This window comes from Fringilla coelebs (genome assembly GCF_963513975.1).
Source record: "Fringilla coelebs genome assembly, chromosome: 22".
NCBI lineage: Eukaryota > Metazoa > Chordata > Aves > Passeriformes > Fringillidae > Fringilla > Fringilla coelebs.
The window spans coordinates 9752648-9770190 of record NC_140048.1 but is presented as its reverse complement, the minus strand read 5'-3'; the positions used below and the strand labels follow the sequence as shown (position 1 = coordinate 9770190).

At 42.2% G+C, this 17543-nt stretch overlaps 1 protein-coding gene across 4 annotated transcripts in view; it reads right to left on the bottom strand.

Moving 5' to 3' along the window:
* Positions 1–17505, bottom strand: part of UBE4B (ubiquitination factor E4B) — a 33398-nt gene extending 15893 nt beyond the window's left edge. The window contains exons 1-11 of one of the 4 annotated variants that reach the window (XM_084220336.1): positions 17254–17505; positions 11102–11288; positions 8242–8377; positions 7648–7735; positions 7221–7365; positions 6456–6684; positions 5589–5999; positions 4614–4727; positions 2262–2403; positions 1669–1769; positions 860–974 (exon numbers count right to left, since the gene is read on the bottom strand). In XM_084220336.1, the coding sequence (XP_084076462.1) occupies positions 860–974; positions 1669–1769; positions 2262–2403; positions 4614–4727; positions 5589–5999; positions 6456–6684; positions 7221–7365; positions 7648–7735; positions 8242–8377; positions 11102–11288; positions 17254–17277 (1692 nt within the window). In that variant the 5' untranslated portion in view covers positions 17278–17505. Of the gene's footprint in view, positions 1–859; positions 975–1668; positions 1770–2261; positions 2404–4613; positions 4728–5588; positions 6000–6455; positions 6685–7220; positions 7366–7647; positions 7736–8241; positions 8378–11101; positions 11289–11805; positions 11943–17253 lie in introns of those variants that run through there. The other 3 variants (XM_084220337.1, XM_084220338.1, XM_084220339.1) reach the window with 3 other exon arrangements.
* Between the last annotated feature and the right edge of the window lie 38 nt (positions 17506–17543).

Genomic DNA, 17543 nt, shown 5'->3' with positions numbered 1-17543 from the left:
GGCCTCTAACATTTTTACAACTGCTTTTTGTCAGTCTTAAATGTACTTTCAACTGCATGAACCTCCAATAAAAGGAGTCCAGACAGAAACATAAATTATTAACACTTACTTGCACTACACGTAAAAATTATCTAAAGTCATTCTTTGCAAAACTGGAAGGGTCAAATGCCATTTCAAAGGCCCCTTTAGAGCCAAATCCCACCATACTATGGGAGTGGTATTTAGAGACAACTACAACCTTACTGATCTGCTTTACACCATACAGGCTAGAAGTTTGCTAGTTTTGTATCTTAATTATTTTTCATCTCAGTGAGCTACTGTGACACACAGAACAGACCATCTCATGTTTCTCAGTCATTTCCTCTGTAAACATGAAGAATTACTGGACTAGGATTTGTAAAGTGCTCTTAGCACCTTACAATCAAATATTTAAGATGCAAAGAAGGGTAAAGATTGCAAGATGGAAAACACTATAAATCTAAGTAAGATTACTGAAGATTGCTGTCTTAATATGTACATTTCTAGGAATTTCATACAAAAGAATGAAAGCCAAGATCAATCTTGTAATATATGCCTGCACATTCCAAGTAGTCCACTCCTACGTTAGTGCTGCTGCTTATTAGCAAATACACTTTTAATACTTAGAACCAGGAAATACAGCAAGTCAGCCCTTTTCACAAAATGCTAAATGAGTTTAAAAAAGAACAAAACCAAACTCCAATTGCTTTAACAGGCTGCTAGTCCTAGAGGTAAGGAGTAGAGGACTACAAGACACTGACTGAATGTCTGGAAATCCACTCTCTTGGATACTGCAAATTTTAAAACCATGTGCTACAGCTATTTTTGACCTTTGCCTTACCTGTTTGAACACCTCTTCATCCTGGTAAGTTGTTCTCACCAACTCTTGAATGAAGCCAAATGGGAGATTTCTACACAGCATATATGGTACCAGCAGAGACTGCTGCTGCAATGATCTTAATTTGTGTTTAAAAAAAAAAAAAAAAATCTACTGATTATCTGCAGTATTATTTGCAAAAACATCAGAGCAGTCACATGCAAGGATGTGTCTGCAAGCACATTAGCAATGTCTGGATACACCTATTCCTTTCAGAAGTAACTAATCTTGTCTGCTCAAGTTACTTGGGGAAAGGTTATTCTCTAACAGATGCTGCTGCCAACATCACACTTAGGTTAACAAGGCTGGAAGAAAACAACAGCTTCTCTGTAGTAACTGGTTGCTCCTTCTACCCCCTCTAACAAAAAAAACCCTTTGTTAAGCTCAATTGGTGAAGGAACAACATTTTTTTAACATGGGTTTTTCCAGATTAAAAAAGAACATAACATCAGTATTTTCTGAATTAACGCAGTCATTACTTGTAACATCACTTTTAACTGCTTCCTAGCATTTTGAAAGAAGGGTCTCTTTTCCTCTCAGTTTCTGATCCTCCATTTAAACTGTTCACGTCACCCTGGCTGATTTTACCCAAATGCAGTTAGAAAGCACTCAAACTGTTCCCCACCAACTCATCACTTGTAAAGCAACAAACTATTCCTCTGGCACATAATTCTCCTGCTCCAACAACTGATCTTAGTTTTCTTATCTAATCCTCAGAAGGAGAAAAGGACCCTGGGACAGTAACTCTCATGATTAACATGAGCTGGATTTACCTTGGTTGTGTTAAGGATCCTTGTAGCACCAAAGCAGCGTGTGAAATGCACTGGGATCTGATGTTGCTCAGTAACTGGCTAACTGTTGGCTGGCTACACATCTGATAAAAAAAACTTTATTTTAATACAAATCAGAAATTAAATAGAGAACACAGAGGAAAGAGCATAAATTTATTTGTGCAGTATAAATGTAATATGCACACTAAGATTAAAACTACTCCAGTTAAAACCTTACAGATTATATATAAATAGTGTTGGTTGGTTGTTTTTTCCCCAGAAGCAAAAGTTTGGAGTAGAATACAGAACACTGACAGGGAGTTGGTCTCACAAGAATATTTTATGTGGAATAAACGTGGATAAAATGTAGTAGATCAAAAGGGGAAGGATGATTCCTAAGAGTGCTTATTTAAGAGACATAAAATATATGCATCAAATTTGATGAATTAACAAGAGTTGAAGAGCCCCAATAAATTCAATAAATCTGTTTCTACAACAAAGCCATCAAGAATATTATTCCCACCAACCTTCTCCACTAATGAATCAGAGGAGTATTTGTGACAGCACTGACACAACCTCACTCATCTGAAACATACCTTTGGTGCTTTTCTCTCCTCTATTCCAACCCTGTCAAAACACTCAATGAGGTAGTTCAGCATCTCTGTCTCCTTACAATTTTCAATGGTGAAGTGGTCACTGCAGGAATCGGAAACACTCGAGCTGCCAGAGCCTCCCACACTTTAAAACACACAAAAGGCAGAAACAAAGCATTTGTAGAGTTCTTCACTTGTGCACAGTCAAACAGTTCATGAACACTCTTCTGCCAATGCTCTGAACACTCCATCCCATCGCACACATGGCTCGGTGGTTTGGGTAATTTCTGTGATAATTCAGGTCATTCCTGTGATCTGTGGAGAGCTCTCCACGTCACAGCTTTCTAGCCCTGGAAGTTCAGAGCTGTAAATGCCTTATTAAATAAGTGCCTGAAAGACAGCCACCAAGTGCACAACTCTGATAGGAATCAGTAAATCCTGGTCTCACAATGCAGCAAAGAAGACAAACCGCCTTTGAGTGGCACCTGACACTCAGGACACCACAGCCCTTCAATGCCACCACTCAGAAAGGCAGAAATGTCAAAATCCTGTTAACACCACCAAACCACAGGAGGCAGGAGCCTCCCACTGCTGAAGAGACCTGGGCTGACAGGGCTACACACAACCATTTCCAGTGCCCAAAGGAAGAAGCATCAATAAAACAGAGGCAATACAGCCAAGCTGCTGCTGCCTTTGACACTCCCTCATTCAAGATCATTTAATTTCAACTCAGTTCATTGCAGTTCAGTAAAATACATCATTTCATTACGTAGCACAGCCTCAGTGGGGAAAACACTGATATTGTAAACACAAAATCTAAACCCACAAAACCAAAACCATCCTTGAGATGAGAGAAATTGAATACAAAAGTGAGAACAGACCCACAACTCTCAATCTCAGACTTGTTATCTCAACAAAATTCTTCTCTACATAACAGCTTGACAAAGCTAATTAAAAATAACATCCTCATTTCACAGAAGAGACTAGAGACATGATATATTCACTTCATGTAAATGAAATCCAAAAACCAGCAATTACTTGGATGGTCTGCTGCAATTCTCAAAGAAACGTCTGTGTACTGTCAGGATAGATTTGAATGAAGACCAATTTATAAGCCCCAGATCTTAAACTGGAAAATAAGTTGACTGGTTTCCTTAAATGCAGCTTTTAAAAAATATTTTTTAAACTACAAACTGTCAGAACTGGAATTTCCTTTAAACTGTAAAATAATTTACATTTCTGTAATTGAGCCATACAGATCTATTGTGCAAACTTTACGGTCCAACCAATAAATCCAGAAAAGGCTATTGCTGTTCACATGCTGAGCTACCAGATGCTTAAGAAACACAACATTCTAATAGCAGCAATCTCTGTTTGCAGAGAGATGTTTTCAGTTATTCAATTAAAACTAACCCATGTAAAACACAGCTCTATTGAAACACCGCTCAGTAACCACAAAACCATGCACATGGGGGTTTTTTAATGGTCTCTTTTTTAAGCCTCTTGAATTCTCACATCCAGCTTAAAAAATATGCTTTTAAGAACATAAATTTATATGAAAACCTATTAGTTCTACCGTCATTCTGCTAAAGATTTTGCTGCAGCAATAACTCTATTCTAGCACAAAGCTCATCCATCCTTCACACACATTGAATGCCTTGGTGTTTTCAGCATGCCAGTCGTTGCATAGTTGTACAGCCACTGTGTTTATGTTCTAACAACTTACTGCTGTCTGCAAAATGCCAGGACACAATAAACACACTAAAACGTCAGAAGCACAGCAGAAATCCCATCCAAAGCTTGGCAACTCAATCCAACATTTGGATTGAGTCACCAACAGGATAAAAACTAAACAAAACAGTAGGGAAAATAATCCTAAATTCCACATGCACAAAGCCCTCCTACAGCTGTATTGTCAAGTTCATTCTCTTGAAATCAGACTGAAGAAGAAAAGACAGGATGGTACTTGGAAGGTGCATGTTAACCCTTGCCCTCATTTTCCAGTTTTTCATAGGAAAACATGCACTTGATGTACCAGGGATTTGAAATTACAGCCATGGGCAAATACTGTTCCTTCTACTCATACAGCCCAAGAGAAGCTCCATCAAACACCTCAGAACCACGTTCATTAGGCCTAGAAGACTGTACGATGAGCATTTCCCTTAGTCATGTCTACAAAGCAGAGCTGACTAACTGCACTCATTACACATGTTTACACAACAACTTAACGAGCCAGCCAAGTCACATCCTTGGCTTCAGTTATTCCCCAAATTACTTTAAAGATCACTTGACACTACACAGGCTGTTAGTTCCTAAACAATCAAACATGCAGGTTACATTCTCTTTCTTCAATACCTGGACCCAAACTGGACACAAGAAAAATCATCCTCTTCATTTTCTTCATCACTACTGTCCTCAGACACATCAGAAACAGCAAGAAGGAGGAGGGAGAAAGGGTTGTCGTATAAACTACCACAACAAAAATGGAAAAGGCCATCAGATTTTTTAAGCCAGAAGAAAAAGTAAATGGTAGCTTTTCTTTTTAGGTCTGTCAAAAATCACCTTCTCTAAACGTGCAGACAACAGGTAACTCCCTGTTAGTAAAACCAGGACCATACTAACATGCTTTGTTACACTACTACTGGTTATTCTGGTATCATAAACGCTACACATTTACAACCTGAAAACTGAAAAAGAACTTTTGAGACCAAATAAAAATTATATCTATAGTGGAATGTTTAGACATGACTGAATAATAAATATTACATTTCTAAGCTAGTGACTTTAAAGCTGTGGTCTCAAAACCATGTGTCTTTGTTTCTCCCTCCTGCAGGAGCAAGGGATTCTAGGAACAGCCAAGAGAGGAAAAGCAGTGGTACTTTGCCTGGCATTCTGACACATGCTGATCTGTAATTTAAATCTATGCACCAGGGAATCAAATCCAACCCAGTCCAGCAAGTAGCAGCATTCAACAAATTAACTAAGGCCCTACTGAGAAAACTGATTTTGGAGCAGGAGTTTTATGTGGTCTACCATCTAACAGCAGCAACTGAACTATAAGAAAGCTTATAGTTTAACTGGAACGGATCTACCAAGAGGAAGAAATTAAAACCATCCTGCTACCTTTAAAGTAATTACATCACACCTCAAATGCACACAAGCAGGTCAAAGACACCTGGTTAGCAAGTCAAGATATTAGCACAAACCCAAATGCAGAAATCAACTCGAGGTGAGTAGGGTGAGCTCAGCACAAACATAAGTTCTTCCATACTGCAGGCTGACGCCACACCCTGCAGAGCACACACCAAACACACTGCTCTTGTGCAATACCTAGGAGGAATCCTGCTCTGTAAGGAAGGACGCCTGCGCAAGGCACCGGGTGAAGCAGTAAACAAAGGTGGACCCATGGCTGTGGGCCTGTGTCTGGATGTGATGACTGGCATGGCTGGAGGGCCAGCAGCCATGGCTGGAGGGCTTGGAGAGCTAGATGGGATGGAAATGCTCAAGGAGCGCGGGCTGGCAGCAGCAGCAGAGCCTCCGGAATGGGCCACGGTGTAGGGGCGGTACCGCGGAGAGCAAGGCTGTGTCCACGAGGGGCTGGCTGCTGGCAGCTGAGAGCTGACAGAAATGGGAGGCACTGCTGGGGTGGCAACTGAACTGGCTGGTGGGGTAAGAGATGAACCAGTCATTGGTACATAGCTTGTGAAATTGGTAGGAGGAGCTGGACTAGTCCCATAGAGACTAAACCAGTTACAGGGGGAAAAAGAAAAAAAAAAGCAACAATTTAGGATATGCAGAAAAAGGGTGAAAAAGAAAATGAGCAAGAGAAGTTCTTGCCCTTCTGATGACTCTTCAGCAATATTTTTGCAGCTCACACACATTATTCTTTTCTACTGTTGTTCAATAAAACTACGTCACAATCTATATACTTTTAAAAATCACGGCCTTCATGATGCAAGTTAGGGACACTTCTCAGCAGAAAACAGTTACATGGCTTGAATCTATCAAATACATTCCTAGCCATGGCAGTATAATTAAAAAGGGTGAAATGGAGGGACACTCACATGAAAAAGACTGAAAAGCTTTAAAAATCCATTCTATTTATTGTTCTTGGGACACTTCTATGCCCTTTTCTCTCTTCTAGTCTACCAATCAGTATTCAAGTGAAATCAGCATTCAGTTACAATCAGAAGTCACCTGGACAACGAGCTGGAACCAAAGGAGCCCACATTACAGAACATGGGGCTGCTTCCAGGGTTGGAGCCCATATTTAACATCAGGCTTCTGTCAGGAGAGCGGGCAGCTGCAGCAATGGGCTGGGAGGTGGCTGTCAGGCTGGCAAAGGGGTTCTCATCCCTTGCCTGGGTGGACATCATCAGCACTTCCATCAAAATCTGCCCAATCAAGTCCTTAAAATCTGAAAACACTGTTAAGAAGAAAAGAATCAATATCCTCACCTCAGTCTTCATCTACACAGGAGTCAGGTGTAAATATTAGCAAAGAAAAAAAGGATAGAAACAGACTTCTGTGAATTGAGCACTGCTTTTGGCAAAAACAATGCACCGACACATCTGTAATTATCACTGTCTATATTAACCTAAGTTCTGGAATTACAGCTACACAAAAAATACAGCCTTTATGGAAAACACAGAAGATCATAGATGACCTAATGTTCCTCTAGTCATTTATTAAACTTGTCTTGTGTACTCCACTCATATTTTCTCACCCTGCTGTTGAGCTGGGCAAGTTGCACATACCCCACACACACAAAATAACAATTGTTTTGGTGTATCTGACAGCTAACATAGAATATATAGTGTATTACATAAAATAATCAGGAAATTTTGGCTTATCAAACTAACTGTCAGATGTCTACTATGATGTAATACAATCCTTTAATTCACTAAAACATTTCTGAAAAAATAAACTGAAGCAGCCAGTGCCTCCTGCTCAGGAACCCACCTTCCTTTGGGTTCTGCTTGAACTGGGCAGAGAGTGAATTCAGGAAAATAACGTCTCTGTCTCTGTCCTTCCAAGAGACCCGGAAGATCTTACAGACCAGCTGTAGAGCTTGTTCCTCTGACACTTCTGACCCCAACAGAGGTTCCTGGGGGGAGCAAAACAATCAACACCTGATTTGCACCTGTATTAGTCAATGTAGAATCAGGTACAGATCTTCAGTTAAGAGGCTTCAGCTTAACTCATAAGGTTTGATCTCCTTTCCCTGCTGTGCCCAGCCCTGAGTGGAGGAGTGTCCCCAAGCAGGCTGTGCAGTGCCCAGGGAGGCTCGGGATGCTGAGGATCCTGCAGCACCACTGCTCCTGTGGCTTCAGGCCAGGCTTTACCAACGGACCTTGTTACTGACAGGGCAGAAAAAGCCAAGGCTCACCTTGTCCGTCAGACTCCGCTTCTCTCTGCGATCATTCTCATCAACCTCCATGTTCTCAATTCCTGAATCCACATCTACCTGGGACATACTGCAAGTGGAAATAAGAGAAAAAGCCCATTAACTTGTAGAAAGTTCCAGACAGACCTCTGTAAGATGCTGACTGAAAGAGTGTCCCCTTAAGCAGATGCAGCAGAGAAAGCACTGCACAAGCAGCAATTAAAATCATTGGTTGATAAATGTTTCTCAAATTACATTAGAGTTCTAAATTTCTTCAGCAGGCAATACAAACTACACAGCTATCACATCCCACAACCTTCTTCTTTTAAATAGAGTAGCTGAATTATCCCCACCAGACATGCTTATCTGTTAATGTCTAAGATAATGTTTTGTCTTTTACCACTTTAGGTCAGGAATTCCCATTAAAACCAGGCTAGAAAAAGCATTACAGTGGTCTAAACAGTGTATGATTTTTAAGCATTAACCCTACTGCATTAACACAGCTGGGAGGGGGGGAGGGCAGAGCCTTGTCCTGTAAGAGCTTTGAACACCAGCATTGTGCCATATTTGCCAGCTGCTACAAGCTGCATTTTTTACCTTTTCTCACAGGAGACACTATCAATGTCCATGCTCTGAGACCGAGAGAGGGACTGAGATTGGGTTTCAAGGCTGTTTGATGGAGAACTGCTGAGGGAACTCACTCCTTCGCTGCTCTGGCTTCGGTGGGCTACTCCTAAAGAAAAGGCACCACCAAGATTACTGCTACAGCAGTGAGAAGGCACTGCATTATTTGGACGGAAAAGGAGAGGAAATACTGTTTTTCAACCCAGCTCTTAACCATTCTTAGCACTGCATTACCAAATAAAAGTTAATAGCCACATTTGACTACAGACAATCACATTTTCTACCTTCCCTTGAAGCAGCAACATAGGAATGCTTACCTGCATTAAACTTGCATCCATGAAGTGCTCAGAGATTCACTCCTATAAAAACTGATCTATTACAAGGTTGCTGTGTCTACTACCTTAAGGCATCGTCAGAGCCCTTTTAAAGACTGTCCTATCAAAACAGGACTTAAATGGCTCCATTGAGCCATTACAATGGAGTTATATCATCAATTATAAAGGGGCAACAACAAATATTCCTTGAGTTCTTCATCTCTCCTCCTCCCTCTTCCCAAAGAAAATCTAGCTAAGTCAGTGGACAAAAGAGACCAGAGCAAACAGGGCCCACCAGGGCAAAGGACTAAATTGTTCTGCATTCCCTTGGGGTCTTACTCTTATAGCCAGGAAAATGTACTTTAACAGTGATGCTGCAGCACTCATTAACAGCCCTCCTCAATCTGCCATCGCTTCAAACAGATCTTCCAGAATTTACTTGCAGCTCTACTTTGCTAGATCGGGTACATAATAAAATACCTAACACCTAAAGTTCCAGTTGTGACTGATAACACTGGTTTTAGGTTTTCCAAGGTTTTTTCAAAATACATACAAAATAATTATATTTTCCAAGAAATTGATTCCTACGTCTGATCTCACCATGACAGGCAACTCCTTAGAACAATGGATGCTTACAAGGACACTATTCTGCTGGAGCTGCTCTCTGTGTGTCCAAATGAATTAAAATCCTCTGCAGTCACTTCAGTCTGCTGCTGAAAGGAACTGCTGCAAACCACACAGCATTAGCTGAGTCTTCATTTATGCTACATAAACACACAAGATAAACTGTTATGTGTAATGAATATTTTTTTCCTGATCCATTCCCCAATTTAACCAAAGCTCTTACCCTGATGTAAAAAAGTAACACATTATTAAACAGCTGCACAAATGGCACTGTAGGAAGCAAACACTAGAAACTCCTGCTTTGGGTTATCAGCCAATCCAGTCAGTACAGTCAGGCACTGTCCTGGGGAATTCTCAAAACAGAAATCTCCACAGTCCTCACTGTCTGAGCACTTCAAACTCAATAAACCTCAATAAACGTGCCAATACCTGAGCACTTCTACCTCCAGATACCCATTTCCACACCTCCTGCTCTGCTGCCAGTATTGTTTATCCAGTTGTGCCCTAGGATGGATCAGGACCTCTTCTGTTTGGAAATTAAACATTTACTTTTCCTGGGTTAGCTTTCACTTGTATTAAGCCATGATCTCCCTCATCACACAGCTGCCACAGACAGCAGAGGAACAAATGCTCCTTTCAGCAAGAGTCAGACCTCAGATGGATTAAACCAGTCATGTACCCACAGGCTGAGGGAACACAGTAAGTGAACTCTGCACCGTTCTTAGGAAAAAGAAGTCACCTCCACCTCTGGGTTGCTGCCTTTAATCATGAGGACAATACAGATTGTTAAATTTCATCTGCAACAAGTTTATTTCAGGAAATGCTTTTGATAGCTTTTCTCTGTCCTGCTTTGGATGTAAGGAAACAAAACAAGCAGGAAGGAGTCACTTCTAGGTATTTCTGAACAGCACTGTAATTAAACTACAAGACTGAAGCTTGTAAAATACTCTAATTGCCAAAGGGAAAATCAGAAAATTCAAGAAGCAAATAGGTATATGTTAACGAATTCTGCAAGCTCATCAAAGACCATTGGAAAAATGTTATTTCTATTAAACTGTTAGAAATCATATTGGAAACCTGGTTAGAACCATCTTGACATTTGTTTTGGGATGGTTTTGAGAACCTCTAAGCTTAGTAACACAACACGCAAAACAATTTCAGTTTTCAGATAAAGATCACAATACTGGAAAACATGTCAATTTGTCCTGATTTCTAAGTCAGATAATTTGAAATCAAAATTAATTTCTGTCAGGTTAAATACATGAATTTTGTCTTTCTATAGAGCAAAGCTCCCAACTTCCCCTGCTTGCTGCATTCATATGATTTTAACAGATCAGTTATTTGTTGCAGTTTTGTAAATATCCTGCTTGTATTCCCTCCAGTAAATAGTGAAATTGGCAAAGTAATGCAAAGCAGAAAGCAAATACCTTATTCTTACACTGACAATATCCAGTCACAGCTTGCTGTTTTTAATTCTGCTGATTGCTTGCAACTAAAGATCAAAAATTAACTTGAGACTGATTGCTAGAATGTACCTGGAAACCAATCAATTGAGACCGTGTTGCAAGACCTGAAAGGGATTTTCCTGTCTCCTTGACACATCTTTTCCATAATATTGTGTAATAATAAACTTTATTACGAACTTTTTTAAGCTTTGGTAACCCATATTGTAAATGTCATGAGTTTACACACACCTGGAAAACAACTGCAAATAGAATAAATGGAAAGCCATTTATTACTTGGAAAATTAAAACAAAAAGTACCTTCCTTCACTATTTTGCAAAGGAAAATGACTTTCAGTAAGAGCAGGAGCAGCAGCAGTGCAGGTTGCACAGTGAGGAGCTGAGTAAGGTGTGCACAGACACACGATGAGCACCCAGGAGCTGCCAGCCTACCTGATGCCCCGATGGGAGAGGTAGCTGGGGTCATGCTGTGCACATTGAGGCCCAGGCTGTGCGAGGGCCCCGGCGCTGGGGCTGCGCCCGGCGGCCCCGGCGGGGTCTCTCTCTGCGGGGACGTCAGTGGGGTGGTGGGCTGGGACGAGGAGCCTCCCGCCAGCCGCGCCAGGCGCCTCCGCCGGATCTGCAGGGAGAGGAGCGAGTGAACCCCTGCCAGGGAGGGGAGCCCAGAGCTCCCCCTGCCAGGGAGAGAGAGGAGCCCAGAGCCCCCCCTGCCAGGGAGAGAGAGGAGCCCAGAGCCCCCCCTGCCAGGGAGGGGAGCCCAGTGCACCCCCCTGCCAGGGAGGGGAGCCCAGTGCACCCCCCTGCCAGGGAGAGAGAGGAGCCCAGAGCCCCCCTGCCAGGGAGAGAGGGGAGCCCAGAGCCCCCCTGCCAGGGAGAGAGAGGAGCCCAGAGCCCCCCTGCCAGGGAGAGAGAGGAGCCCAGTGAACCCCTGCCAGGGAGAGGAGCCCAGTGCACCCCCCTGCCAGAGAGAGGAGCCCAGTGCACCCCCCTGCCAGGGAGAGGAGCCCAGTGCACCCCCCTGCCAGGGAGAGGAGCCCAGCGAACCCCCCTGCCAGGGAGGGGAGCCCAGTGCACCCCCCTGCCAGGGAGGGGAGCCCAACGAACCCCCCCGTCTCCTGCAAACACTGAAGCCTTACCTGAAGCCTGCTCAGTGGAGCTGGGCCGGCTGCCCTTCCACTGTTCTATATCACAGCACACACTACCCTCTGTGTTCAAATTTTAAGTATGTGTTTGCTGCCTTGGAAAACCATTTGCACTGGGGAATGCTGTGTTTGTCCCTCGAGGGGTTGTGCAAGACCAGTTTAACGTTTACTGCTCAGCAGTTTCAAAACCTGCAATACTCCTCCCCATTTACTTTGGCTCTGACAAACCACGTTGATGTGATAAAAGGGACAACATGAATGTGACCTTTGCTTTAACTTCACACCACATGATACCAACACACCCTCGCTAAAGAAGGTCCAGTTGAAAGTTGTCCAAGACCACCACTGCCCAAATTAATCCAAAACAGAACTGCAACACCAAAAATATGCATCCTGTGTGCTGGACAGAAGCACCTTGACAAGTAAAGACAGAGTAAAAAACATCCTCTTATCACCTAGAGGCATTCCATCACAAAGAATTTTAAAAACAGTTTTTGCATGTTCCTTTTAAGACAGAGAAGCATCTGCCTTCAAAATCCAACCACAGAAAACTCTTACTAATCTGCTTATTAAAACCGGTATGTGATCACATAGCACTAATATTATACATGAGAAATAGACAAAATAGAACTTATGAAACTAGATTTATAATGCTTTAAGCTTCACACAAACAAAAATCAGAAAATAAATTATTTATTATCACAGGCTGCCTTACAGGATCTGTGCCCAAAGCTTACATCTTTGGCTTGAAATAGGCCCAAAATAAAAGTATGTTTGAGGATGTCAGCTCCCTGCAAAAATCAGCAACTCCTGTTATTCTCTTTGTATTATGACACTCAAGCATTGCATGCAACTTAAAAGTTTTCATTTCTGCTCATAGTCCTAAAGAACTGCCAGGCAACTGAAAGAGTGAACAAAAGATTTGTGTCAAGTCAATGTCTACACTACACTGCTGTATCATTTAATGGCCTGTGAAACCTGCTCCAACAGGAAGAAGAACAGATCAAATTAAATCAGACTTCAAAAACTGTGGGAAAACAGTGTCTGGAACTACATCTCCCTCCATGACAGGTGTCACCACGTGAACATGGAAGGCAGCTAAATTTTTTTTAAGACTCAAAAAACCAGCTATGAATAGAATCTTTAATCCTTTCTCCTCATCAAGCAAAATAGGGGAACTTAATGCAGAAATAAAATGCTCAGCTTTGCCTTTAACTAGAAGTAATACATATTAGGGTCTCCCCCTTCTTCATTTGTACCTCATATTTCAATATTTTCAGTTTTTCATCCAAGTGCTTATCTGAAAAAACTCCAGAACTACCTCAGCCCTCAAAGGTATAACTGAGAAAATGTCAGCTACATGTCCCCATATCTGAATCCAAATTAAGTGTTCACAGCTCACAAATACAACAAATACACGCACAAGCACTCTATATATGCACCAGTGTCTGAAGGAGAAAGATGCTTTTTCTTGCTTTTTATATAATTAATGTGATATGGAATTCTTCCATAACTGTTCATATTAATGCTTGCTAGGTAGTTTGAAATCAGATGTAAGGTAGGAGATACGTGAGGAGAAAAAGGCAGAGATGATAACCAATACATTTATTAATTAATTCACAAGTATAGTCCAATTGATTACTCAAACAAGGTCCCCTCTTCATCCTCTCCCAGTGTCAGGCAGATAATTGAGGACACTAGTGGCATTTGGCATTCCTTCCCTTCCCTCGCTAGGCAAGATCCAAGCCCAAGTTACAGCAAATCCTCCTGCAGTCAGCACTGCTGAAACAGGAGGACACCCAGACAAATCTTCTACCTTGTATTTGTCACTCTCAGTCCATCAAGCACCTGCCTTGCTTAGGGACCAGTCCCCCAGACTGTAACCTGCCCTGCAAAATAGTCTGAAGAGGGCCTAGAATAAGAAATCTGCTCATACACTGGGCTGCTTTGAGTTAAAGAGATTGCAATAAAAACTAATACAATATTTTTTCCTGCCCATTTAAGGATGATGGGCAAATTACAATCACCTTCCTTACTGCTGAACAAAGTAATGTTAAAATATAAACAAACTGTGAGTATTTTTACCACTGACAGCTACAGCTTTCAAAACTGAGGGTACATGGAGCACATGTTGAAGGATCAGATCTGGCTCTTGAACACCTCAAGCTGTCATATTCCTCCAGTTTCATATAAAATTATTACAGGAATCTGAATTTGATCTGAAGACTAGGAACTTTCAAGTAAGAGACAAAAAAGGAGAAATACTATGCTAAAAAGGCCAAGTACAGGCCAAGTTTGAAAAGATGGCATAAAAATGGTGGACACATTCTATCCAGTTAATTCCCTGTATCTTCAGGCTGAACAGCAGGGAGAGGAGGGAGGATGGGCACAGCTGGGGACTCAGAAGACACAGTTTGTTTGCACAACACAAGGGACAACTGAGACCCCAACCTGCACACAGATCCCTCTTCAGAAGCGTGGGAGTTCCCTCCAATAACCTGTTCCCATTTCCGACTGAATGACTCCCCAAATTACCACCCAGCAGAACAAAGCTGGGGGTCTCAAATTATGTTTTTGGGAAGTTTAGGGCGTTTGAATAATCCCCAACCCTTGATTTCAGATCTGAGCCAGTGACACATGACAAAGCTGTTATGTGTCATTATGTTACCTAATAGTGACAAGGTTTTCTGCCCGAACTATTACATGGGCATTTGTTGCTCCACAGACCATCTTTCCGGCAGAGCACAGCTCCAGTTTAAAATACACAGTTTAAAAGCCTAATTAAAAAAAAACACAGTTTAAAACACACAGTCTAAAAGCCGAATTAAAAAAAAACTAATTGGTTGAATGGGAAAAGCACATTGCTTTTTAACTAGTACAGTATAGTACAGTTTTTGCTGGACACATTTGGACTACATCTATAAATAGCAGTTTTCAGAAATACATTTTTGATCTAAATGGACTTCTTAAAAGCTGTTAGCTGCATGCACCACAACAAAAAATGTAAAAAGAGCACCCTGCTGAAGATGATTGACTGGTAATTTAATTTGGCACCAGGTAATAAAGATACAGCCAGGAAGACTAGTCCTTCAGGCCCACACATTCCCAGTTAAAAAAAAATATGTATCAGTATCTGCTAGAGTGGCAACTGCTTAGTTAGACTGTAAAGAAATTTCCTATGCAACCATAATGTAGAAGAGTTCCAAATCTGTACAATAAAGGGTAATTTGAATTGATAGCTTTTTTTTTTTTTTTTTTTTTTTTTAATTCATTAGAGCATGTTAAACTGGTTTAAGAAATGCTAAGAAATGCTTCATTTTTCTGGTCATGGTGGTCATGTTCTCAGAAAACGCTACTCAAAAATCACGTACGTGTTGGAAGATGACAAACTCACATCATTCTTTCCCACTTTATGCCACATTTAGCTGGATTCTGCTTTTTTTTGTGAAGTCCCTGTTCTCATTTTGTGCTATCTACTGTGCTAAAACACATACTAAGAAGGAAATTTCTTCCCCCCCTTTCTAAAAATTTTACTATGGTCTGTATTGAATTACTACTTTTAGTGCATTAACAAAGTGAACACTGAGAAAATGTCAGTGAGAAACACTGTTAACAGGACGGGAAAATATCTTCTTGAAACTAAAATATACAAATGATCAATTGTGTATCTCCTCTTTTTAAGCTGCAACCCGTTAGTGTTACATTTAATAATGGTTTGATAAAAGAAGACAACCTTATCTGTAAGAGCCCTGCAATTAAACTTCCGTTAAGTATTTTTTTACCTTCAGTCATTGCCTGAAAAAAAGTCTGAATCTGAAGAAGTCACATAAAGTAAATTTCAGAAGATTACTTTTCAATATAATCTCATCCAGGCCCACCGTGCCAAGTAACAGCAAAGTGGAGATGTGGAGGAAAATTAAAATCAACTTGGCTCTGACTTTTCAGTGAGCAATCCATTAATAACAAGAAGTGACACCTTGACTCTGTTAAAATGATACAAGATTGTCACAAGCAATCACCTAAAAGACCATTTGGTTTGGTCCTTGCTGAACTGGACAAGAAAGACGTGGAAGAGTCGCTCAAGACAAACATTTGGCCAAAAAAGGTGGATGAGTCCTCACTGGAGAGCTCCTTTCCTGCAGCCTCAGATCCATGATGCAGTGGTTTTGATGATGTCAGTAATGTGCTGAGGTAGTGACACAAATAAGCCTACATAGGTTAAATAATTCTGAAATTAATCACAGAACACCTCAGGATCAGGGCAGTTTAACAACAGAAGAGCTGCATGTAAACAAAGCACTCATGAAATACACCTGTAAAATTGGTGTATTTCTCACAGCAGACTTACACTGCCAGTGTCCCATCCCACTCCTCCCAACATGGGAACTGTTCTCCTTTTCTCAGTGCTTCCACAGAGTATGAGGACCTCCATCAAGTAAACAGCACAAAGTATTTTCTCCTAGATCATGATGCAACACAGCAGGATTGCTAAATCGTGACAGACAGAATCATCAAAAACATCCCAACTTTTTGGAATATAATTCTGAGTGACAACAGCAGCCACCCTGCCCTGCAATCCCACTATAAGATATGGATGGAATAAAAATAACTTCTTTTGATTCTCCCTGGAATATAAGTACAGCACTGGGCCTGGATTGCAGCATGTCCAGTACAATACATTTTGATTTCAGGATTACACAGGATCAGTGGGAAACTCCCTGGATCCTGCTATAATAACCCAAACAATTAATTTGAAAATCCTCTAATATATGAGCAAAGCTTAAGACCTTATTCTATATTAAAAACCAAGGGAAGCAGTATCCTTTAAAAGAAAAAAAACAAAGAATAGTTCACCTTATGCTATGTAAATAGAATATATACATTAGAGATGTTTGCCAACTACAGCGTAATGCTAGAATTCTTCAGTGAAAGACGAAGAGCTTGAATAAATAAAGAAAATCAAAGGAAACAGTGAAAAACTGACAAGCCTGATTCAAGCTGCTTCAAGAAGAAATGATACTAAATATAAGACCATGAACACACCCATCTTGCTTCTCAGCAAAGAGTCTAAGGAAGCAAAATTTCAAGTGTTTTACTATGTTAGAAGGTTGGGTGTTTAAAATCACACACAAAGAACACGTAAACGCCTAGTATTGACACAGAGAGGGAACACGCTGCAGACAAAGGCTACCTAGCAGATGGAAGCAGAGAATAAACAATTAACCAGGAGAGCAGCAACCCAACCCCGTGGACGAGCCGCGGGGTCGCGGGTCAGGGACAGCCCGGGGAAGGAGAAAAACACCGAGCACAGACAGGGGGCGAAGGCAGAGCTCCTCAGGACGGTTCCTTGCCCAGCCTCGGGCCCGAGGCGGCCCAGCACATCCCGGCGCCCCCTCCCCGCGGGCCCACCCGCCCCCTCAGGCCCCGGCCCCGCACACTCACCTCGTCCGCGCTCAGCTCCTCCATCGCCTTCCTCTTAATGGTGCCCGGAGGAGGGGCGCGTTCCTCCGCCCCGCCGCGGGGCCGCTCCGAGGCAGCGCTCTCCTGCCGCCGCTGCCCCCCGGGCTGCCTCACAAGGGCATCTCCGGGGCGACCGCGCCGCGCCTCGCCCGCCGGCAGCACCGCCGCCCCCGGCCCGCTCCCCGCCGCCCACCTGCGCCTCAGCTGCCGCCGCGGCCGAGGGGAACCTGCCCTCCTGGTGCCCCCGCGCCCCTCAGAGCTCCCGGCCCCGG